Raw genomic sequence first — 26229 nt, 5'->3', positions numbered from 1 at the left:
ATCCTCCAGTTGTAGTTGAACTTCCAGTTGTGGTAGACCCACCACTTGTTGTTGTCGATCTCTCAGTTGTAGTTGAACTTGCAGTTGTGGTAAACCCTGCAGTTGTAGTTGTTGATCCCTCAGTTGTAGTTGAACTTCCAGTTGTGGTAGACTCACCAGCTGTTGTTGTTGATTCCTCAGTTGTAGTTGAACTTCCAGTTGTGGTAGACTCACCAGCTGTTGTTGTTGATCCCTCAGTTGTAGTTGAACTTCCAGTTGTGGTAGACCATGCAGTTGTAGTTGAACCCCCAGCTGTAGTTGATGCATCAGTTGTAGATGATCCCCCAGTTGTAGTTGAACTTTCAGTTGTGGTCGACCCAGCATTTGTTGTTGTCAATCCCTCTATTGTAGTTGAACTTCCCGTTGTGGTAGACCCACCAGCTGTTGTTGATCCCTCAGTTGTAGTTGAACTTCCAGTTGTGGTAAACCCTGCGCCTGTAGTTGTTGATCCCTCGGTTGTAGTTGAAGTTTCTGTTGTGGTAGACCCACCAGCCGTCGTTGTTGATCCCTCAGTTGAAGTTGAACTTCCAGTTGTGGTAGACTCACCAGCTGTTGTTGTTGATCCCCCAGCTGTGGTTGATGCATCAGTCGTAGATGATCCTCCAGTTGTAGTTGAACTTTCAGTTGTGGTAGACCCACCAGCTGTTGTTGTCAATCCCTCTATTGTAGTTGAACTTCCCGTTGTGGTAGACTCATCAGCTGTTGTTGATCCCTCAGTTGTAGTTGAACTTCCAGTTGTGATAGACCCGCTAGCTGTTGTTGTCGATCTCTCAGTTGTAGTTGAACTTGCAGTTGTGGTAAACCCTGCAGTTGTAGTTGTTGATCCCTCAGTTGTAGTTGAACTTCCAGTTGTGGTAGACTCACCAGCTGTTGTTGTTGATTCCTCAGTTGTAGTTGAACTTCCAGTTGTGGTAGACTCACCAGCTGTTGTTGTTGATCCCTCAGTTGTAGTTGAACTTCCAGTTGTGGTAGACCATGCAGTTGTAGTTGAACCCCCAGCTGTAGTTGATGCATCAGTTGTAGATGATCCCCCAGTTGTAGTTGAACTTTCAGTTGTGGTCGACCCAGCATTTGTTGTTGTCAATCCCTCTATTGTAGTTGAACTTCCCGTTGTGGTAGACTCACCAGCTGTTGTTGATCCCTCAGTTGTAGTTGAACTTCCAGTTGTGGTAAACCCTGCGGCTGTAGTTGTTGATCCCTCGGTTGTAGTTGAAGTTTCTGTTGTGGTAGACCCACCAGCCGTCGTTGTCGATCCCTCAGTTGAAGTTGAACTTCCAGTTGTGGTAGACTCACCAGCTGTTGTTGTTGATCCCCCAGCTGTGGTTGATGCATCAGTCGTAGATGATCCTCCAGTTGTAGTTGAACTTTCAGTTGTGGTAGACCCACCAGCTGTTGTTGTCAATCCCTCTATTGTAGTTGAACTTCCCGTTGTGGTAGACTCATCAGCTGTTGTTGATCCCTCAGTTGTAGTTGAACTTCCAGTTGTGATAGACCCACTAGCTGTTGTTGTCGATCTCTCAGTTGTAGTTGAACTTGCAGTTGTGGTAAACCCTGCAGTTGTAGTTGTTGATCCCTCAGTTGTAGTTGAACTTCCAGTTGTGGTAGACTCACCAGCTGTTGTTGTTGATTCCTCAGTTGTAGTTGAACTTCCAGTTGTGGTAGACTCACCAGCTGTTGTTGTTGATCCCTCAGTTGTAGTTGAACTTCCAGTTGTGGTAGACCATGCAGTTGTAGTTGAACCCCCAGCTGTAGTTGATGCATCAGTTGTAGATGATCCCCCAGTTGTAGTTGAACTTTCAGTTGTGGTCGACCCAGCATTTGTTGTTGTCAATCCCTCTATTGTAGTTGAACTTCCCGTTGTGGTAGACTCACCAGCTGTTGTTGATCCCTCAGTTGTAGTTGAACTTCCAGTTGTGGTAAACCCTGCGGCTGTAGTTGTTGATCCCTCGGTTGTAGTTGAAGTTTCTGTTGTGGTAGACCCACCAGCCGTCGTTGTCGATCCCTCAGTTGTAGTTGAACTTCCAGTTGTGGTAGACCCACCAGCTGTTGTTGTTGATCCCCCAGTTGTAGAAGAACTTCTAGTTGTGGTAGACCATGCAGTTGTAGTTGAACCCCCAGCTCTAGTTGATGCATCAGTCGTAGATGATCCTCCAGTTGTAGATGAACTTCCAGTTGTTGTGACTCCAGTGATTGTTGTTGTTGGTTCAACAGTTGTGGTCGTTTGTGCTGCAGCTGGTGTCATAGAAAGCTGATTGGCCACTAATGGCAAAGAATAGAATCTGTTGTTACACACAATTTATTTTTTTCAGAGCACAAAGGAAATCTTCATTTTTTATTACAGTAATCACTAACTTACGTGTAAGCATCAGCAAAGTTGATAAGATTGGTCCAACGCCCATTGTGTCTGCTCTGCAACCTGCAAAATTTGACAGCACAGTGACTCACTCACAAAAGCAGTACATAAACACCTAACATTTTGATAAAATGAATGTTTAATCTATAATGATAATTAAAAGTGTCTGGAAGAATTTTTTCTTTCAAAGAATCTATAAATGAAACTCGAATATTTTGTAAATGCATGCAGCAAAAGTGTTTTTAATGGATGATTCAATCAGTATAGTTCCTCTTGCATATTTCATTCAGAGTTCAGTTTCTGAGGTCAGTTTCTGCTCTTCAAGCACAGAATGTAACAATGATTCTGTTTTAATACCCCATGTTTCTCATTGATTTCCATGTGATCTCACAAAGATTAATCAAATAAACTGGAAGTCCCTCTTTACAGCGTATCTGTCCTGCACTTCAAAATAAATGTATTAAGTTTATTTTAACAGTTAATTCATTAAGAAATTTATTGTGTCAGAACAGCAAAAGTGAGGTGTTTGCTTTAAATTGCTTAAATACGGTCACATAGATAGTGCCATACCTAACTCCCCTGCTAGATTTTGTTTTTTTCACTGAGGAGAGCCGAGAGTAGAATGTTCTTACTACTAATTAATGTTAATTGCTGGAACTCTTCTGTAGCCTTTACCATTTTAGCCTAATTAATAATAAACCTTACACAGTCTGAATATTTTAACTTATTATATTTTTTATTTTGCCATAGCAGTAATGCACAGAGGTAACCACCATAGTTAATGATTACTCCATTCCATTTATGTGTGCCAGTAAGCCATAGTGAGACACCATGCACAATACCAGAGCCCTGAAAGTGGAAAAACTAGAACTGAGATGACAGTTGTTTTAATGTTGGCAATTCAAAAAGTCAGCCATAAAACAGTTCTGTAGCATACAGCTACATCTACAGTTACTGTAAAATCTTTAAATGATTGTAGAGTTTGTGATATTAAACTCGTATATCTAAGACAAGACAGATATTAGTGATATCATACGGAAATTAACCATGGTATTTACTTTGGGCTGAGTCTTGGCAGAAAGAACATTTGCAGAGAACAGTTATATTTTAAGGGATTTTCTTAGATATTCATCTTTTTTCTTTTAGTACAGCCAAAAGGCCTTATGAGGGACACTATGATGTAGCGTGGTTAACGATTAAATTAATACAAATTCATGTAAATCTTTGCTTTTGTTTTAAATCTTTATATTGTTTTGACATTGGAAATTCATTTCTTTCTTTGACAAATTACAGTTTTGTCATAATAATGAAGGATAAGAGGTAAAACATTAAGCAATTACGACCACTGTAGTGTGCATAACATTTTACAGCTTCTATTTCACACAGCTAATAATAATAATATTAGTTAATTATTGGTTCATAGTTTTATAAATGCAATGCAAATGCAATTTGTGGGTTATTACCCCTAATTTTCATACAGACAAACTCAAAACAAGGACACCCTCTGTCTGTCTGTTTTATTTATCTAACTGCTCAGTCAATCAGGTATTAAATCAAATAAAGGTATTGACATAAGGTGCTCATAGTGGTACACAAATCTCAACTAAAATGCTTTGATATAAATATTCTATTTGCTAAATACACATACGCATGCAAAAGTAATGATTTCATGTCATTTCAAGTGCCACGTTACATTTGAAAGATTTTCTACAGATGTGTAGAAATGACAAAATGTTAAAAATTAAATCACGATTAAGGAAATCACGTAAAATTTTAATGCAGCCAAAGTTCGAGGGATTTCTCTGAATACAGTTTTCACTAAAGTTATTTAAAATGGCGATTAAATAAAAGTTAAATTAATATCAGCACTTACACACAGTTACAGCACTTTTTGTAGTTTTAGTTCCTTAACCACACTTATTCTCAATAAACCTGGTTTTGTTTTTCTAAGAGTTAATATTTGATTTCATATTTTTGGATATAAACACTGGAGATGAATGTCATCAAAACTAAATTTCCTCTTACACAATTTTGTTAACCTTGACACTGATGTGACACACTAGGGCAGGATAAAACAAGTAAAAAAGAATAGTATAGTATATACTAAGTATAGTAATACAGAATAGTAGAGCCATTTGGTGTTCATTGAACTATGATGCAGCCTTTAACACCTGCTTCAAGCTTATAAGTAATCTCAGTGTGGAAAATATTTTACATTGCAATTTAGTGAAAGGTTAAAGTTTGTTTTATTTGGCTGAAATATGCATCCGTTTGGTCAAGTATTTTAAAATACAAAGCTAACACATTTATCTTAATGACATAGCTTTATTACAGTTATTTACCTATGCACCTAATGAGGAGACTTCCATTAAACACTCAATCAGTTCAACTGTTAAATGCTACCAACGACAGGAGTGCAACTAGTGGACCTTAACCCCTCACTTTGAAGAGGGGCAAGCAAGAAGAGGTTTCTCCAATAATCAATATGGTATTGCATTGATATTCTTTTATTATAGCTCTAGGATGGATGAAAGCAAAATAAGATAAGGAGCAAAATTAACAGCTGAACGTAATCTTATGAAGCAAGATTTCACAAGAAATTGCCAAAATAATACATAACGTGCAATCAAATATACATTATAGTGAGGCATAATTTACAATTTAATAAAAATATAAACACAAAAATGTACTTACCCCAAGCAACAGTCAAAAAAAGGTATAAATATGAATAAATAATATTAGGTCCTTATTTACTACCCTGGTGCTTCTCTGGTCTTCTGTTGCCGCATTTGTTGATGTCTTGTATATATATCGCTGTAAACTAAAGGGAGGTGACGTTACAGGTGGGTCATGAATTTTGTTGAAATGTTTTTACACATCAATGAAAAAAAAGAAAAAAAAAAGTGATTCACTCCCTAGACAATTGTGAGCACTATTGTTGATGCATTCCACTATTGTGAACAAACTGGGTGTGTATTATGTATTCTCTTACATAGATTGAGCCGGTTGATATTGCCAAAATAATATATTTTTGATTAATTACCACTGTATAATATATGTAATGTGATTATACTGGGGAGATGACTACCATCAAAAAGTATGAATTTTGGGAATTTCCACAAATTATTAGTAGAAGTTGTAGTTTCTTGTCACTCTTGCTAACATTGTGGCTTACACAACTAAACTAAAAAGAGTGGCTATTGCATCACTTGCATAAAGAGCGTGATAGTACAGTAATACAAAGGCAAGGAAACGTCATGGTTTTTTGTTTGTTTGTTTGTTGTTCAAACAGTTCAAATTTAGCATTGATCCAACCTCTGTTCAGATTAACATTCACAGATAGTGAAATTCCTTTCTGGTAGGTGGGAATACATCAAGACACACACACATCAACAAAACATTGTGAAAGATCTAACAAAGCCAATACCTTAACACGTCTAGAACAACAAGATCCTACTGAAAAGCACACCACGTCATATATTCATGAGTCAGTTGTAAGGCATTCATTACCAGACAGCCAGAAAGGTGACCACAGCACAACTCTGAGTACTACAGGCATTAAAAAATTGTAATACATTATTTATAATATATTATTGTCATTATAGTTTTAATATATCATTGTATATTGTATTGTTATTGTATATTGTTGATGAAAGCTGAAATACATGGAAAGCTTAAAGCTGAAAGAAATTGTTGAAGCAAATTATATACTGCCAAAGCTGGAAGTAGAAATAAAATGCCCTAACCTCTTATCATCCACTCATTTTTTGGTAATCTTCACCTATTTGGCATACCCAAATGGAAAAAGCTTATGACAGATAACTGTAAGGCCAAAATGCATGTATTAGGCTTCATTTGATAAGTAACAACTTCTAGTTTCTGGAAATGTGCTTGTTTACCATGTGGCTATAACACAAATTACATCAGTTCAAATATGGCTCAAAAAAGTGTTTTTTGTCCTTGTCTATAATGAGTCATATTTGAATAACAATACACTCTTTATACCAGAACTATACAAATCACCACATACCTTGTCCATCTTGTCAACCACACCTGTATAAAATTCCAGACCTCTAGGCCTAACCTTAGGGGCACAAGTTTTTAGTTTGTGGTGTCACTGGTGTCCCTGAACCTCTCCAAAATTTCTCCAAGTGGCCAAATTGTGCCTATTGCTTTACTACTGTGTGATGCTAAGCTGCTTACAACTGGTTTAAGCAGGTTGCCAGCAACCCAGTGGATGTTAAGAGGTTGAAACTTTGAGAAAAGAAATTCTTTGTATTAATATCAGACAGATGAGTTGCATCTTGTAATAGCTCAAGGTTTGAATTTCTTAACAGTTAAAACAGAAAGATATAGGTGTATGAAATAAATGACTTTTAAAACCTTGAAGTTTTGAATAACAGACCAGCAATACATCATCCAATGCACATTTTTCTGTATATAACACCTGTGGAACAGAATGTGTAGGTCAGAGTTTCTAGCACAAAGCTAAAGCTTAGCCATGCTAGGTTTGCCTGCTTATGAACTGTGCTAATTAAGCCAGGCTAACATTGACTAAGCTAGGCTAAGACAAGACAAGCTAGTGATTAGTTATCCTAAATTCACAGAAAAAAATCAGGGATATAATATCTTATATCCTATATTAATAAAGAACATATATTGAAGAAAAAGCTGAGAATACTCTTGTTTGTATGTTTGTATGAAATGGACAGACTGGGTGACCTCGATAGGTGTATAGTGACATGCCTGGTGGGTGGACTTGTGGAGTCTTATGTATGATGGTGTGACCACACTTACAGGACATGCTCCGAGGCTGGTTGACTTGTCACATGGAGGAGAGAACAATGTCAGACACTACCCGATCATCTGGCCACACCACCTCCACCTCCCGTGTCATCAAATATCTTTGGGTTCTGGACTGTTGGTCAGGACAAAACAACATTTAAGGACGTCATCTCAGGCTTTGGGAAATTTTCCCCTTTTACTGACATTTTAAAAACCGAGTGACTAATCAAGAAAAAAACGACAGCTCTATCGATAATGAAAATAAATATTAGTTGCAGCCCTAGTTTTGTTCCTGCTACAATTTGTTTGAGCAGTGACTGTTTGTAACACTTGGCAACTAGAATATGAAGTGGATAGCATGGCACAAAGGTTATGTTCATTTATTGTTCAGATCTGTTTTTTTGTCACATTACTTTTTAAATGTGGCCGATATCAGATTCCAGTGTAAACTGGTCATGATCCTGAACTGACCTGCACGCGCAAAAGCAGCAAGCTGTCATGCGGAAGTAAACACGGAGGCCACTGAAGTCAACGTTTACAATTTCATTTATAGGTTGATGTTGAGTGGAAGCCAGCAAATTTGTGATAATGAGGGTAAGGATTAGGAGAAAGAGAGACAAATTTTTCCTCATGGCTTTTTGTGCTGCAATGGCTGCTACCTCTGTACAGAGTAGGGATGTCAGTGATTAACCTTTAATCGTTTAACTGCAGGGAATATTTTGAGCTGTTACGCATGTCAGTCTATAGTATTGGAATTGGCCGAGAAAATTGCAATTGGTACAAAATAACATTTCGCTGCATATGAAAGTGAAACTACAGTGTATGAATGTGAAAAATTCTTTGGGCACACCGGTGACTGACTGAGTTCTGACACTCAGCCAAAGATTGTTTGTGAAGTAGCTCCACTCTGAAACACCACTGTACAATCAGAGTGGACTGAGTGTTTCTGCAGTTCCAAAAAGGTGTTCAGTATTTGGAAGTAGCTTGTGAAAAATAAGGTATGTCAGATTTAGTATCTACAGATGTTATTTCAATGTTTCAGATACATATTTATTCAATATTTAGGTAAATATAAGTATCAGACTGGACTCAATATCAGCAAATGTGACCACCTCCGAATGTGGTCTGAGGGATCGGATCTCAGTGCGTCCTCAATGCGTCTTGAGTGCGTTCAGACTTATACTTAAAGCTGTCCAATTGTGATCGGATCACCTGAGACGCATGTTAATGCCAGGTGTAAACAGGGCTTCAGACCTGAGCTGTCTCAGGTGGGAGTGCAGAAGCTGGGTGCCCTAATGTAAATTTTTCTCTGGAACCTGAAGACTGATCAATGCTAGCCATAGTGGCCTCAGGGCTGTCCTTTCCCAGGAAACAGAGGATGCTTAACGATGATCTCTTACAAAAGGAGAAATTGGTCAGTTTTTGGCAAACAGCCTGGTGCAGCTAAACAGGTCTTACCAGCCAGCAGGTGAAGGACTCCTATGCCAAGTGTAGGTGCGAGACTTCAGCAGAGGCAGGCACAGAACCCAGTCAGGCCTGCCACAGGTCTATACATACATACACACATAGACACAGGGAGCAGGAACAAGTCAGGGGGCATCACAGTAACTGACCTTCTTGTGCATGACAAAAGACGGCACCCTGATTGGGGGCAATGTATTATTTAAAATGACATATTGGTCATAATTAATGCACTATGTTTAGAAGAGGCTGAATTTTTTGCAGCTTTATGGGACTGGCATCATTCAAAAAGGATTAAATTGGTTGTGATTGAACTTACAGGTGCACAGCATGTCTTCTCCACTGTTGTGGTTTCCTGGTTCTTTATACTTAGGAATGAACTACTGAGGTAGAGTGAAGCTTCGACACTCCAGCAACATCTTAGCATCTGTTTGTTTTTTTTAGTATTTATTTAATCAGGCACTCTAATTGAGATTAAGATCTCTTTTACAAGAGAGACCTGAGAACAAGAAACATGCAGAAGACAAGAACACAATCAGCAGACAGAAATAACACGACTACAAAATAAACAAGGAATTAATAAAAAACAGTCACAAGAATCATAAAAAACATCAGATAATGATGCTTTAAAATTTCCAAGAGGTATGAAAGACTCAAGTTTGAGGGCAGTTTGCAGTTCATGCCATTTAAAAGGTGCATAGAACCTGAAACCAGTTCTGCCAACATTAGTGCAAACATGAGGGATATCTATGGTTCAGTAGTTACTGGATCGTGTGTTGTAGTTACTAGATTTAAATGAGTGAAGAGATGTGAGATAGTTTGGAAGTTTCAAATGCTCAAACTTCAAAGCTTCATGTATTTATAGATGAATAAAAATAGATGCTTTTTTTCTTTCTGACTGTAAGGAAGTCCATCCAGCCATGTGATCAGAGAACAATGATTATTTGTCCTTTGTGATAAGCGTGATGCACTATGACACACAGGGTTTAACTGCTGAAGTGTTGATGGGGCAGCATGACAACACAAAATATCTCCATAGTCAAGGACAGACATGAAGGTCGACTGCACAATAGTTAACAGTTGGAGGAAGACAGACAACCTTTAACTCTATACAAGAGGCCTAGTTTGATTTTTAATTTTTGAGACAAATGTTGAATATGAATCTTGCTGTCAAATGCCTAAGTATTTGTATGACTCAGCAAGAGTAATATGTATAATATATTTCACATGTTTTACTACAAGTCACACAAACATTAGTACAATTTTAATACTTATATTTTTTATCTCGGTTGTGAAATAAGAAAACTTAATACCATTAAAAAACTGAATACAGTTTGGTATAATATAACATTACCCTCAAATGTCATTATATTAAGTGTATCGTTTAAGCCTCATCTGCTAACCAAATTGATGAACTGATGATGAATTGAATTTTGAGACAGATCAGGATCTGGGTGGCCTGTCACCTCCACCAAACTATTTCCAGTGAGAAATATGTGAAAACACAATTTACCCAATACCTTCATAACAGCTGTACATGATAGATTTTAGATAGCTGGGTATTTATTTATCAGAAAATTGATCAATTTCATAGAAGAATGGTGTTCATCCCTCCAGAAGAGTTCCAGAAACTTGTAGAATCAATGCCAAGGCTGAGGAACACCATTCCTCCAGAATCATTTAGTGTTTTAATGATGGTGGTGGAGAGCACTGTCTAACACATCAGTTCAAAATCTCCCATAGGTGTTTAATTGGGTTGAGATCTGGTCACTGCAAAGGCCATAGCATGTGATTCACATCATTTTCATACTCATCAAACCATTCAGTGACCTCTCATGCCCTGTGAATTGGGGCAGTGTCATCCTGGAAGAGACCACTCCCATCAGGACAGAAATGTTTCATCGTAAGTAAAGGTGATCACTCAGAACAACTTTGTGTTGATTTGCAGTGACCATTCCATCTAATGGGACAAGTAGACCCAAACCATGCCAGTATAATGCCCCCCACAGCATAACAGAGCCACCAGATCCCCTCACTTTAGGGGTCAAGCATTCAGATCTGTACCAGTTTTTCCATTAATTTGTCACCCGTCTGTAGGACTTAGCTTTTAAACTAGTTTACAAGCATAGGGGTAATTTTGTGAAAGTCATCCGCAGCTTTATTTTCTTCTTAAATCACACAGCAGGGTATGACTGTCTGTAAACATCCCTGGTGTCATCATAAAATTCCTGACTTCAAACACTCCCCAATCAACCTTCTCAATCAACAAAACATCACACGAGACAGATTAAATTATTTAAAGGTTTTGTATTCTGATCATTGTAAAGATTCTTACAGAAATCATACAAACTAACAGGGAGCTCCCAGAGTACAGCTGTGCATGGTTACATAAATACATTTTGTATGAATAAGAAAATTGATAGTACATTCTCTTGACATATATATTATGTATGAACTTTGATACTAGTCTATGCATTAGGTTAAAACTGCAGTGTGCAGCCCGCTATGAGTAGCATGTGTTCCTTCATTTAATTTAAGACACTTGTTCACTTTAAAACATGTTGTCTGTGCAGTGTATGCTTTATTATGCTTTTTCATTAAGTAAAACCAATGTTTAGGTTTTACTTGATGACATAGCAAATTTATTTACATGTATTTGGAGACAACAGAAAGGTTCACATTACAGCATTTTGAATAATGTTTGGTTATACAAATCACAAAATAATCTATCTTGCTGTTAAAGAAGACTAACTTCACAATCCTGAGTAGCTCCACAAAAAGCAAATATACACATGTATAATAATATAAATACATATAAATAAGTGACTGGATAATCATACAGGACATCATTCAGACTTCATACATTTCATGTTGGGGGAGAGGTCATCCCAACTTTTAATTTAATATCTGCAACTTCTTTACAAGCCATATAACAATTGAGATCATCAGAAAACTAATGGAACATCAGATGTAATGGGAACAATGTTCTTTCTCATACCAGTGGTTTTCTAAATGATATTTCACATGGACATGGACGTCAGCAGAGACATTATTGCTGACTTGACAGTAGCCATGACAGCAGCACCAGGCAAGATGCAGTGATGAGACTGGTTGTGTGACTTACTCCACTTGAAACTTCTGTAAATGTTGAGATAGGAAAGGAGACATTGTTTTAACAAAAAGTTCTGTATTATTTTATATTTTTGATTAAGTAGCTCTCAGTAGTGCTTACGTGTGCCATCCACAGAAATAGATGTGGTGTCAATGTTGAAGGCTGAGATGTTTGAGGCTGCACTGACCAAAACATCTGCAATCTGAGTGTTATTAGGAACAGATGTGGATGCAAACCCAAGGTCTAAGGTGTTGATGATCGATCCAGCACTGCAAAAGGAATTACAGAAATATATTGTTTTAGTCATATGAATTAATGGCCAATACTCTTTAAGATTCTATCAACAGAATAATATCAAATTACCTGAATGAAATCACTGTCAAGGAGCGGAATGAAGAGAATGTATTTTGGTAGAAAGGTTCAAGCTGCAGAAATACAAGCAAACAAACTGTAAGTACATATATATTTGCCAAATTTCAATGTTTTGTGTTTCTTCACTTGTACCTTTTATTATGGTATGTCATTTGCATTATGTATATGGAGGGCTGATTCACATTATATTTTATCTTTGAAAACTCACCACTAGGAATGAAATGTCATCTCATAAAAAACAGGGTGTCCTCCCATTGTGAGACATTTAAATTTTAAATTAGAAATATGTTTATACTAGACTGAGCTATTTTGAAACATGTATATGATTAAAATATGTTGAGAGAGTTTTTGTGTGTTTACTGTATAGCCAAATTCCACAACGCAAGAATTTTCTTTGGACAGATTAAGGGTATTTTACATTTTTTAAATATTAGATTTTAGGTGAAAATCATAAATTAATGTGTTTGCAAATGAAAAGAAAAGATTGCATATTGCAAAACACTGTTCAATATCTTGTAAAATGTAGAGAGACTTACTTCTGATTTTATCAGTGAGGATCGATTTTGAAATGCTGCCGATGATGGATTCAACAAGTCACTTGTAAATGTCTCGTCAGAGCTGAAAGTCATCCGCCTTTCTGTGATTGCTTCAGCAGTTGTAGTAGTTGTAGGTACAGATGTGGTGGTTGTAGGAGTCGTTGCAGTTGTAGTTGTAATTGAGGTTGTTGTAGTTGCAGTCTTGGTAGTTGTTGCTGTGGTAGTAGTAGTAGTAGCTGCAGTAGCGGTGGTTGTTGCAGCAGCAGTAGTAGTAGTACCAGCTGCAGTAGCAGTAGTATTAGCTGCAGTAGCAGCAGTTGTTGCGGCAGCAGTAGTAGCAGTATTAGCTGCAGCAGCAGTAGTTGTTATTGCAGCAGCAGTAGCAGTAGTATTAGCTGCAGTAGCAGTAGTTGTGGTATTTAAAGTGGGGGCTGCAGTTGTTGAAGTATTTCTTTCTGTAAAAAATAAATATGAAACAATATGAAAAAATATGAAAAAAAAAGAAATTATGGTAACCAGAGGACCTTGTTTTGAACAAACATATCACAATATCTTTTGTCTTGTGGATGTTTGTTATAGTTAACTTCATGGTAATTATGAATGTGTTGATTCTGCCATTTAAAAAAAAATGGATCAGGAAAAGAATCAGTAATAACTATTATACCAACATTGGAAATGATATTTGAAGTGAAGACACTCCTGTAAATTCCCATCCCTAACTGTTTTAGGACATCAAACTTGGGACCGTTAACTTCACACTGAATTTTAAAGTATACCGAAATCATCCCTGGAGAATTCACAGAGTAATCGCTTTATATTGTTAATTTAAACATTTAATTGTTCTTAATTCAAACCCATTAAACACATTTAAACACTCATGACACACACAGTGTGACAGATATGTTGATAAATGATATCAACAGGTATATTTCTTTGCCCTAATGCCTAGTGGAGTAAAATGAGGGGTTAACTGTTTACTTACGAACTATTTGGATGGAGTTGGCTTCAACAGTGAGGTTGAAGGTATTGTTGGGGTTAGACACTGATTCTACTAAGGTTTGTGCAACATCAGTAGCATCTGGTATTTCTGCAGCTGAAGCATTTTGATTGAACTCAATCCCCACTTCTGCTTCAGTGTTTTCCATTCGTGTTCTGGCTACAGCTGGTCTGCATCAAAAAAGCATATCTTTTAATCAAATAACATTAACATACATAACTTAGGCATATGTGTAATTATTCCATTATTTTCTGTCATTATTATCATTATATCTTACGTAAACGCTATGACGAAACTGCGGAGGAAAATCGCACCATATTCTGCACTGTAGATTAAATCATACTGTGGGAAGGAAGCAGATAGAAAAATGTAAACACATTAAAAGTACAGTGTTCTCCAAATGATATTAAAAAATCCTGAAACTCATATAATACACTGAAAACTAATGAGTAATGTGACCATTTAAAAACTGTACTCACCACTGCTACAACTTTTGCGGCAAGAGTTTGAAATTCTGGACTGCTGTTATTAGCAAGTTCCTCTACAAATGGTTCTACCACGGTTGCCGTGAGAACTACAACTGGTGGGGGAGCTGCAGTAGTAGTAGTAGAAGTAGTAGTAGTAGTCATTGTATTTGATCCTTCAGTTGTAGTTGATCCTCCAGTCGTAGTTGAACTTCCAGTTGATGTAGAACCACCAGCTGTTGTTGTTGATCCCTTAGTTGTAGTTGATCTTCCAGTTGTGGTAGACCCACCAGCTGTTGTTGTTGATCCCCCGGTTGTAGTAGACCCACCAGCTGTTGTTGTTGGTCCCTCAGTTGTAGTTGAACTTCCAGTTGTGGTAGACCTACCAGCTGTTGTTGTTGGTCCCTCAGTTGTAATTGAACTGCCAGTTGTGGTAGACCCACCAGCTGTTGTAGTTGATCCCCTGGTTGTAGTTGAACTTCCAGTTGTGGTCGACCCACCAGCTGTTGTTGTTGATCCCCCAGTTGTAGTTGAACTTCCAGTTGTGGTAGACCCTGCAGTTGTAGTTGTTGATGACTCAGTTGTAGTTGAACTTCCAGTTGTGGTAGACCCACTAGCTGTTGTTGTTGATCCCTCAGTTGTAGTTGAACTTCCAGTTATGGTAGACCCACCAGCTGTTGTTGTTGATCCCTCAGTTGTAGTTGAACTTCCAGTTGTGGTAGACCCACCAGCTGTTGTTGTCGATCCCTCAGTTGTAGTTGAACTTCCAGTTGTGGTAGACCCTACAGTTGTAGTAGTTGATCCCTCAGTTGTAGTTGAACTTCCAGTTGTGGTAGACCCTGCAGTTGTAGTTGTTGATGACTCAGTTGTAGTTGAACTTCCAGTTGTGGTAGACCCACCAGCTGTTGTTGTTGATCCCTCAGTTGTAGTTGAACTTCCAGTTGTGGTAGACCCTGCAGTTGTAGTTGTTGATGACTCAGTTGTAGTTGAACTTCCAGTTGTGGTAGACCCACCAGCTGTTGTTGTTGATCCCTCAGTTGTAGTTGAACTTCCAGTTGTGGTAGACCCACTAGCTGTTGTTGTTGATCCCTCAGTTGTTGTTGAACTTCCAGTTGTGGTAGACCCTGCAGTTGTAGTAGTTGATCCCTCAGTTGTAGTTGAACTTCCAGTTGTGGTAGACCCTGCAGTTGTAGTAGTTGATCCCTCAGTTGTAGTTGAACTTCCAGTTGTGGTAGACCCCCCAGTTGTAGTTAAACCCCCAGTTGTAGTTGATGCACCAGTTGTAGATGATCCTCCAGTTGTAGTTGAACCTCCAGTCATGGTAGACCCACCAGCTGTTGTTGATGATCCCTCAGTTGTAGTTGAACTTCCAGTTGTGGTAGACCCCCCAGTTGTAGTTAAACCCCCAGTTGTAGTTGATGCACCAGTTGTAGATGATCCTCCAGTTGTAGTTGAACCTCCAGTCATGGTAGACCCACCAGCTGTTGTTGATGATCCCTCAGTTGTAGTTGAACCTCCAGTCGCAGTAGACCCACCAGCTGTTGTTGTTGATCCCTCAGTTGTAGTTAAACCCCCAGTTGTAGTTGATGCACCAGTTGTAGATGATCCTCCAGTTGTAGTTGAACCCCCAGTTGTTGTGACTCCAGTGTTTGTTGTTGTTGGTTCAACAGTTGTGGTCATTTGTGCCGCAGCTGGTGTAGTAGCAAGCTGATAGGCCACTATTGGTAAAGAACAGTATATGTTCTTACACATACATTATTTTTTCAGGACACAAAGAAAACCTTGAGTTTTAGTATAGTAATCAGTAAGTTACCTGTAAGCATCAGCAACGTCGATAAGATTGGTCCAACAGCCATTGTGTCTGCTCTTGAACCTGCAAAATTTGATAGCACAGTGACTTACTCACAATAGCAGTATAACAAATAACATTTTGATATAGTGAATGTTTAATCTGCCATGATAATTAAAGGTGTCTAGTAGCATTTTTTCTTTCAAAAATCCATAATTGAAACTAGAATATTTTGTAAAAAGTAAAAGTGTTTTTAATGGGTGATTCAATTAATATAAGAGTTCCTCTTGCCTATTTCATTCAGAGCTCAGTTTCTGCTCTTCAAGCACAGAACGTAATAATAATTCTGCTTTCATATCCCATGTTTCTCATTGACTTACACGTGGACTGACAAAGATTAATCAAACAAATGAAACAAACAAAAGAAGTCCCTCTTCATAGCGTCTCTGTCCTAAAAGTATACATTTATAAAGTAAATATATTAAATTTACTGTAAAAATTAATTAATTGAGAAATTAATAGTGTCAGAACAGCAAAAGTGAGGTATTTGCTTTAAATTGCTTAAAAATCGTCACATATATAGTGCCATACCTAACTCCCCTGCAAGATTTTGTTTTTTTCACTAAGCAGAGGTGAGAGTAGAATGTTCTTACCACTAACTCATGTTAATTGCTTGCAGGTGTGGAACTCTTCAGTAACCTTTACCATGTCAACCTAATTAATAATAGACCTTACACAGCCTGAATATTTTAACTTTTGACTTTTTGCCGTAGAAGATGCACAAAGGTAACTACCACAGTTAATGATTACTCCATTCCATTTATGTGTGCATAGTGAGACACCATGCATAATACCAGAGCCCTGAAACTGGAAAAACTACTTGAGATGACTTGACTGATTTGTATTAATGTTGGCAATTCAAAAAGTCAGCCATAAAACAGCTCTGTAGTACAGATACTGTAAAATCTTTACTTTTAGGGGATTTATGAAGAGTTTGTGATATTTAACTTGTATATCTAAGACAAGATAGATATTAGTGATATCATACAGAAATTAACCATGGTATTTACTTTGGACTGAGTCCAAGCAGAAAAGATATTTTAATGGATTTTCTTAGATATTCATACTATGAAGTGGAGTGATTAAATATTATATTAATACAAATTCATGTAAATCTTTGTTTTTTTTAAATCTTTATATTGTTTTGACATTGACAAATTGATGTCTTGCTTTAACAATTAATAGTTTTGTCATAATAACCAAGGAAAGAGGTCAAACATTAAGCAATAACGATCACCGTAGTGTATTATTTTACAGCTTCTGTTTCACTCAGCTGATAATAATAATATTAGTTAAGCATTGGTTCATAATTGCAAATTATTTGTGTGGTATTACCCTCTGTCTGTCTGTCTGTCTGTTTTATTTATCTTACTGCTCAGTCAGTTATTCAATCAAATAAAAGTATTGTTGACATAAGGAGCTCAAAGTGGTATACAAATCTCAACTAAAATGCTTTGATATAAATATTCTATATGCTAAATACACATGTGCATACAAACGTAATGATTTCATTTCAAGTGCCACAATATTAAATCTCAAAGATGTTTATAGATGTGTAGAAATGACAAAATGTTAAAAAAAATAAATCACAATTAAAGAAATCAAGTAATATTTTAATGCGGCCAAAGTTCAAGGGATTTCTCTAAATAGTTTTAACTAACCTAATTTAAAATGGAGATTAAATAAATTAATATTAATATTAATTTAATATATTAATATTAATATTAACCTTGACAGGTTTGTCAAGGTTAACAAAATTTGTTTCCTTGTTTTGTTTCCAAAGTAAGGAAACAAAACAAACAAAAAAAACCCCAAAAAACTAAGAACCATTATCAGTTTCATGATTCAATCTCAAGACAGATCTAAGACTTGCTGTTGTCTCTTGTTTTTAATTAAATTGAGTAAAATATTTTATTGAATAAAACAGTAGTATATTAATACAGAATGGTAGAGCCATTTGGTGTTCATTGAAGTATAATGCAGCTTTGAATACCTACTTTAAGCTTAAAGTAATCTCAGTGTGGAAAATATTTTACATTGCAATTTAAAGAAAAGTTCAAGTTTGTTTTATTCTTTGGCTGAAACATACATCTGTTTGGTCAAGTATTTTAAAATACAAAACTAACACATTTATCTTAAGGACATAGCTTTATTACAGTTATTTACCTGTGCACTGAATGAGGAGACTTCCATTAAACACTCAATCAGTTCAACTGTTAACATGCTATCAGCTACAGGGGTGCAACTAGCAGACCTTGACCCCTCACTTTGGAGAGGGGCAAGCAAAAATAACAGCTGAAAGCAATCTCATGAAGCAAGATTTCGTAGAGATATTGCCAAAATAATGCATAACATACAATTAAATATACATTATAGTGAAGCATAATTTACAATTTAATAAAAAAAAATATCAACACAAAAATGTACTTACCCCAAACCACAGTCAATTTATAAATAATGCTTTTTAGATTTGTATTATTTCAAAACTTGTTCAGAAGCTCCTTATTTACTACCCTGGTGCCTGGTCTTCTGTTGCCACATTTGTTGAAGTCTCGTATATATATCGCTGCAAAGTGAAGGAATGTGCCGTAACATGTGGGTCATGAATTCTGTTGAGATGTTTCGACACATCAATGAGGAAAAAAACTGGTTCAGTTCCTAGACAACTGTGAGTTCTGTTGTTGATGCATTCCACTTAAGTTAAGTAACTGGTTGTGCATTATCTATTCTCTTACACAGGTTGAGCTGGTTGATACTGTATACTACTGTATAATATATATAATGTGATTATACTGGGGGGATGGCTGCCATCAAAAAGTATGAATTCTGTGAAATTCCATACATTATTACTGGAAAATGGAGTTTCTTGGCACTCTTTAACACTGTGGCTTACACAACTAACCACACAATTCTTACTCTGTGGTGCAGCTGTGAATTTCTATATAATTTCCCTCATTTAAAATTTATTGAAAGTCATGTGTTGTAGTCAAACAATAAACCATTCTTCTCAAAAGTGTGATAGTAAAGGAAATGCAAGGAAATGTCATGGCTTTTTTTGTGTGTGTTTTTTCTTTTTCCAGTAGACAACGTAGTTTCTGGACAACTCAATCCAAATTTAGCACTGAACCAACTTGTGTTCAGATTTACCTTCACAGATAGTGAGATTCCTTTCTGGCAGGTGATGAATGAAATTCCTTTCTGACATGTGGTGAGTGAAATTCCTTCCTGATAGGTGAGGATTACCAAGACACACACACGTCAACAAAACGTAGTAAAAGATCTAACAAATCCAACATCTGAGCACAATAAAATCACTGAAACATGTTACAATAAAGAAAGTAATAGCATACATCTCCTGAAGATGTACTTTCTGACGTTTAAAAGAAGTTTGTACAACATACAGTACAGAAGTAGATGCCAAAAAATAGCGAAATAAATAATAAATATAGCCGCAAGTGGCAATAAATGGGGTCCAAGCAGATTGCAAAAAATCACAAAAGCAGAAGAGCAGGAGGCCAGATGCAGATGACTTGAGAGATTAAAATGAAAAGAGTTTTGACTCTAGGCCAAGCTGTTTTTGAGATAATTGCGAAAACGTAAACTTGATTATTACAGGGTCACCTGAGGCCAATGAGTGTCATTATATGTGCCTGAGTAGCAGTTGGAATTTGCAACCCACCTGCCAACTTTTGATGTTTCTAGATCTTATGGTTTTTGCTGCACAACATTTTTAGCAGAGAAAAATAATAATAAAAAGAAACGTTCACAGGGTCACAATAGGCAATCTTTGACTTAATATGACCTCAATAAGCACTTGAAAACATACCACACGCATGACTTGCTACCTTGTTGCCAAGGAGGACTTGCCCACCCGGGGATTTAACCCCTGGACCTTTGTATCACAGTCAGCAGCTTAACATCTGGACTGTTGATTCTGCAGGTGAACATGCTGTCTTTTGTTTTCACGACCTCAAAGCTGAATATAACAGAGGTCTAAGGGACTTAATGAAGCTGAAGTTCAAATATTAACCAAAATTACAGATAAATAGCTGAAAGACTAACATGACTGAAGATCATGAAGATAACGTGATTGTTATCAACAAAGAAATGTATTTGTGATAGGCTAAATTTGAATCAATGACCTTGCAGTTACAAAGCATGTGTTTAAACCACTAGACCATCAGGAGAGCACAACTGTCACTAATCACTGTTGATGGTAAACATTAACTTTGTTCTGCATACAGTAAAGTACTGCATACCTAATGCAATACCTAACCGATCTGGCTGGTGGATGCCTGGGAGGACGTTAACAAGGAGGCCACAACTACCCAGGTGCAGGTAGTTTCCTGACAGAAGGCAGTGAGAGGGACATCATAAAACTTCACAACAATTTAACTGTTGGGATTACAGTTCTGAAAAAAATCATACATCTACCTGCTCTTCTCAAGTGTATTTTCATATATTTTGGTGAAATGTGTTCAAAAAGTGGATGAAATAGAAAATGTTTTGTTTACATACAAATTACATTAAGACACTTTATTACTGCAGACTCACTGTTTGACCTATCTTGACACCATTTGAAACATGACATCTAGTATCCGAAGAATGTCCAAGAGAATTTAGGTAGCAATTGCATGAAGACTTGTGGAAATATAGATGTTAATTGATTTTTCATATTTTGAATTTTGAGTGACAGACCATAACTTGCAGTGAGGCAAACTTTTGTCACAATTCAGTGGATGTGCTGAAAAAATTTCAGCTCTGTAGGATATATGGGTGATTTATTTTGATTTTTTGAAGTTTGGAATGTGAACACAAATTTAGATTTGTTGTTAGATTTGTTGTAATAAGCCATGCCCACTTTAATCAATCATTACCAAATTTTATGCACTGACCAAGTCATGACCCTCGATCATACAAACCAAATTTCCAACAAATCCGTGCAGCGATTACAAGATATAAACTTTTCACATTTGTGACGCCCCCTAGTGGCAGAATGTCCCAGGACACCCCATCCAAACACGTGTGCCAAGTTTGGTTACAATTGCTTATGCCAATTTTGATTTATGAGTGTTTATGTAAAACTGAACTTAAAGACACAGGTCAATTACAATTAATTGACATATTGAAATTTCCTTGATAACTTTTGATCAGGAATGTCATTAGATTATACTGACAAAGTTTCAAGATAGACCCATTGGTTTCTGATAAGTTCTTGAAAATACATTTTTGAGAAAATTAAGAAAAAGTTGCAAAATTTGACATTTTTAGAGCAGAAGGCCATTGGAGCAAAGATGCAGATGACATGAGAGATTAAGATGATGAAAGAATTTTGACTCCAAGCCATTTTCCAGATAAATGCAAAAATGTAAATTGATTGTTACAGCGCTGCCTTGAGGTCAGTGAGTGTCATTTTATGTACCTAACTAGTGGATGGAATTAGCAAACCACCTGCCAATTTTGGTGACTTTTGAACTATTTGCTGCACGAGCACTATTAGTAGAGAAAAATAAGAAAAAAGAAAGAAAGAAAGTAAGAAAGAAAGAAAAAGAATAAAGAGAACAAAAACAATATGGCTCTTTGCTGCTTGGACCCCTAATAAAAAGTGAAGATAACGAGAGTGTGAGAGCTGTCTTCCATAATGTTAGTTTAGTGCCCCCTTGGGGTAGAATTGTATTAAATGTTACACACTTGTGCAATGTGACTGTATGTAGAACAGTGGCGGCTGGTGACTCAAAAAATTGGGGAGGACAGGAGGAAAACCAACATGGAATCTTACAACAAACCGCATCAAACTATATCCTTGTCCCCCACCTGATGAAATTGGAGGGGTGGGGGACAATTTTACATGCTAATAAAACAATTTGCTTTCAAAAACAAAAACCCTTGAGTGGTGAAAAGGCTGCTTCTTTATAGATATTTATCATATACATAATGTCTCTAAACAAAGAAGAGCTCATTTTAGCCATGGAGTGGTTCAAATGTGTCATTTTACCAACAAAGTGAAATTCAAATTTATAGTACTGTTCTATTGTGACAACAAATTTATGTTCTCATCAAAAACAGACAACATATCACATGATTTACACGTGTTTCCTATGTATTTTCTTAGTATACAGAAATATATAAAGTAGCACAAAGCTTATAATGTGATACAGGTTCAGATCAGTGCTGAATACAAGAAAGATTGAACACTAAAAACATTCACAGATCTAAAAGTGTAGGTTCACATCAGAAAGTATTAATGCATGTATCAAATACATGACTTACACACTCTGATCTATGTACACGACATACAAAATATAGTCTACAAAGCTGATATGTTAACACTAGGGGTGTTAACATGAACACAAAACTCACGGTTCAGATCGTATCACGGATTTGAGTCACAGATCAGATCATTATTAGCATCAGCGAAAAAAAAAGGGGGGGGGGGGGGGGCAATTAAAACTTTGTTTTCCATTTATTCTATGACACACTTTCAGCCAGAAACAGTAAGGAACTTTTGCCCATGGTCTTAAATGAAAACAACATTTAAGATGTCCAATGTTTAAATAAAATAAAATATATAAAATATTTAATGCTCAGTTATTGCAATATGAGGCATGAAACCTTCCTCTTTTAAACAGTGAAATGAAACAGCCTCTGTCCACATCATCAAAACTTGATGATAACAAACATTCACCGCTAACGTCAGTTAGCAGCTAGATGCTAATTAGCTGCTCAGCTGCAGCACATTAAACAGCAGGTAAACATAACTCAAATGTCACATCGGACCGTTAGATGCTGGTTTGATCATTGCTCTTCAAAATCCCTGTTAGCGACACGCTGTCTGCCCGTGACTTGTACTTACAGCAGTTTGTTTACTTTGTCATAAATGAGACATTAAATTTTGCAATTAATCTGCAGTTCATATGCCTGCTGAACCGTGGGGGGCCGATCAGTACGGAACACGGATCAACTACAATACGTTACTTCACTAGTTAATACTTGTTATTCTAGTTACTTTAAGCTTATTACTCAATATACGGCTCAGCTTAAAAACGAACTAAAGAAACTGTCAGAAGCAAGCAGCCAGACCTCCTGCACACTAATCACACAACATCAACAGGTGACTGAACTACCATTCAATTAAAAACAATGAATGAGTGAGTGCAGACAGCTCACTGTAACTTCAACAAGCAAACTAACGTTACCCACAACACATTATATGATCTCTGCTGCATTCTTGTTAAGGAGATAAAAAAAAACACAGAGATGAAATTAGCACCAAAGAGACAGAGAGAGAGAAGCTGTATCTGACTCACGTTATCTGACGTCTTCTTCTTTCTTTCATGGAGATGAAGTATCCATGTCATAACGTCCATTTGTGGCTGTTGGTCATCTTGTTTGTTAGTTAACAGAACTTTGTGGCCGCTGCTTAACCAGTCTGATATCATTAGCAACAATGACAAACAAGCTAACTCTCCTGGTTGTTTCTCCGGTTGCTTCTCTCTCCAGCCTCCCCGGCGGCGTCCTGCTGCTGTGCTGCACAGTCCACAGATCATTTCTCCCATTAGCTTAACAACGGTCCTTCACAGTCCTTCCATGGATGTATAAAGAGTCCTTCAGGCTGTTACAACAAGCCAGCTGTTGCATTGGCTAACGCAGGAACTATCTACTGCTGCTACTCTGCCTTACAGTGGAGAGAGTTGAAGATGAACTCTGGAAACTATCATTGGACCAACTCAATGTCAATATTGCATTATGGTTGTTGATTGGTAAGGGAGGACAGCCTCCCTTGGAGCGTCATTTTACGTGAAATGGCCAATCACAGATTAGCATGAAAAAAAAAAGAAATACATTGAGTCCAATTTTGAGTTATCAACTTTAAAACATTCCTCCCATAAACTTTCCATTATAAATTTTAATATGAACAACAACACACACACAAAAAAACATAAATTTGGCTGATAGATAACATCACAAAAGATCACAAAAAACATCAGAAGTCAATAATCAAAACATAGTTAAAGTCATTTCTCCAATAATGTTAGGTATGAACTATGGACATCATATCAGATATCAGAGCAGATAAGAAAAAGTATTCTCTAATTTTATTTAATGTATTCTAGATTTTAAAAAAATTGTGACACCTCAATGTCTAAATGAAAGTAAGAATGACAATTTGAACTGAACTGAGAATCAAATAGCAATTGAACTCAGAGACAAAGACTTGGCATAGCAAAAACAAGTGCATATGCGCAAAGAAATTAAAACTTAAACAATAAATTAATACAATAAAATCTTTCAAATACGTGTGAGATTTGGTAGGAGCACATATTTTTAGAATATTGTTTTTAAAGATATGATTAGTATTTGAATGTCATTTTTGAAAAGGGCAATATGCTGAGACAAAGTGATACACAGACAGAGTGATAAATGGTTGCATAACTGGTATTCCCACTACAAACATGTGAGAAGAAGGTCCTTGGACATCATTCTGTGCCTGGCTCACTTTCACAATCCTTGTTATAACGATCCATGGCATTGGTAGCTGGGTTATATATCTATTTATAGCTGTACAGTGTGTACATGACAGCTACAGTGACAGTTACTGTTACTTTACAGTCTGTTGCACTTAATCAATGGACAGCTGAGCTAAGCAAACAAACATTCAGTCCGAGAAACCTCAAGTGTATCTCTGTTACATCATATTTGGTACATCAGCCTATTTTGGGATGGTGATTCGCTGAGGGTGGAACATGTTATTTGTCACAGACATTTGATTTGTTTTTTGGGGGGTGGGGGGTTGCTCGTTTGAAAGCATTTCAGGGCAGTCCATCATTGTCGCCACACTGCTCTTCAACATACAATGAATTGAGGTGTGTTGTGGTTTACTGAAGGAAGGCTCAGACAATCATCAGTCAGACAGACACCCTTTCAAGGCTCCATTGTCTAATTCACAATCATGGTGGTAATGTTGGGATCTGTGAAATTGTAAGAAATAGATCATTTATGATAAAGAAAATCTTGACACAATTAAAAACATCAGCCTATCCAATGGTAACAAAATCTGCTTGCCAACACCATTAAAGCTTACTTAGTACACTTGTGTTTCTGTACAGATGAAGCAAATTAGGTATAACGTGTTAATTAGCGAGCTTTGAGGCACTGAGGTGCAAATTTTGTTACCTTTGGACAGACTAGGTGTTCTCTGACATTTCCATTTGTTATACTAAGTTAAGCTAACTGACTGCTAGCTGTAGCTTTATATGTACCATACAGACATGAGAGTGTTATCAGTTTTTTCATCTCACTCTTGGCAAAAAACCAAGTGTATTTCCAAAAACATTCCTTTAAAACATTTGTAATTACCTCACTTGTGCTGTTCTGCTTGTTCTGTTCATCCTGTTGCTCCTCAGAGACTGTGAATGTGGTCCGGATCACAATTGGGTAATCAAACACAAGGGGCCTCACAGTAGCAATTTTGGGACTATATTTGAAAAACACTATATTTCCCCTAGGTAAGGGAACAGAAGTAGGATCGACTTTCTGCTGTGTTGTGTCTATCATGGCTGTCACAGGCTGAAAGACAGATTTTTGGGAGTCAGATAATGTGGTCTGAGACACAAGTCCATGTGATGGCAAAGAGCTGGATAGTACTGTTGCTACTGTAGTATTTGATGAAACAGGGGCAGCGGTTGACAATGTTGGAGTCACTGTCATGTTTGTTGGTCTATCTGTGAAAGAGCTGTTCACTTTTCCTTTGACAGTAATTCCTGTACTTTGGGTAGGTGTCCCATCTGTCGATACAGACATTGAGGTCATCTCCACACTTGTTTGCCTCTTGGCCTGAGATGTTGTAAGGGTTGAATGCAATGTTGTAAGGGATGTTGTGTTTGAAGCAGTGCTACCTGATGCATTGCGGGGGATAGATGAAACACTTTGCAGTCGTGAAGCAGAGGGGATGCCTGTTGATTGTGTAGTTTGTACTGCTGATCCATCAGTTGGCAGTGTATTGGGAAGCACTGATGAGTGTCCAGTTTGTGTATTAACTGAAGCACTGCTTAAGGATGGACTGAGTGTGATGGGTGGAGCTGGATTCTGTGGAGTGGTGCTGATTACAGCTGGAGATGTTGTTCTTGGTTGCTTGGTAGACTCTCTGGAATGTGTCATTGATGTTGGTGACACATATGTTGACAAAGAGGTTGCTGCATAATTAATACCTTGAGTTTGTGATGTGACTGGATGTGTTGTTGTGGATGCTGTGGTTTGTTTA

The 26229-nt window shown here is 37.2% G+C and overlaps 1 protein-coding gene across 1 annotated transcript; it reads right to left on the bottom strand.

Annotated features, from left to right (window-relative positions):
• Positions 1 to 62: 62 nt before the first annotated feature.
• Positions 63 to 23313, bottom strand: LOC121889903 (mucin-22-like). The gene is made up of 8 exons (XM_042402134.1): positions 23276 to 23313; positions 8958 to 9065; positions 8636 to 8724; positions 2396 to 2455; positions 1712 to 2298; positions 786 to 865; positions 216 to 656; positions 63 to 96 (listed from the first exon to the last, which is right to left on the bottom strand). The coding sequence occupies exons 4-8, from the start codon at positions 2436 to 2438 to the stop codon at positions 63 to 65; spliced, it is 1185 nt and encodes a 394-aa protein (XP_042258068.1). The 5' UTR covers positions 2439 to 2455; positions 8636 to 8724; positions 8958 to 9065; positions 23276 to 23313.
• Between the last annotated feature and the right edge of the window lie 2916 nt (positions 23314 to 26229).

Source organism: Thunnus maccoyii, chromosome 22 (genome assembly GCF_910596095.1).
Source record: "Thunnus maccoyii chromosome 22, fThuMac1.1, whole genome shotgun sequence".
Lineage (NCBI taxonomy): Eukaryota > Metazoa > Chordata > Actinopteri > Scombriformes > Scombridae > Thunnus > Thunnus maccoyii.
The sequence above is the reverse complement of the archived record's forward strand: the minus strand, read 5'-3'. Positions and strand labels throughout refer to the sequence as shown.

Bases quoted from the DNA above. Each gene is read 5' to 3' on its own strand.
- LOC121889903 (XM_042402134.1), bottom strand. From the start codon at position 2,438: ATGGGCGTTGGACCAATCTTATCAACTTTGCTGATGCTTACAC. The intron at 2,299-2,395 runs GTAAGTTAGTGA...CTTTGCCATTAG, and splicing joins AACTTTGCTGATGCTTACAC to TGGCCAATCAGCTTTCTATG. The intron at 657-785 runs GTCTATCACAAC...CACAACTGAAAG, and splicing joins TCGACAACAACAGCTAGCGG to TTCAACTACAACTGGAGGAT.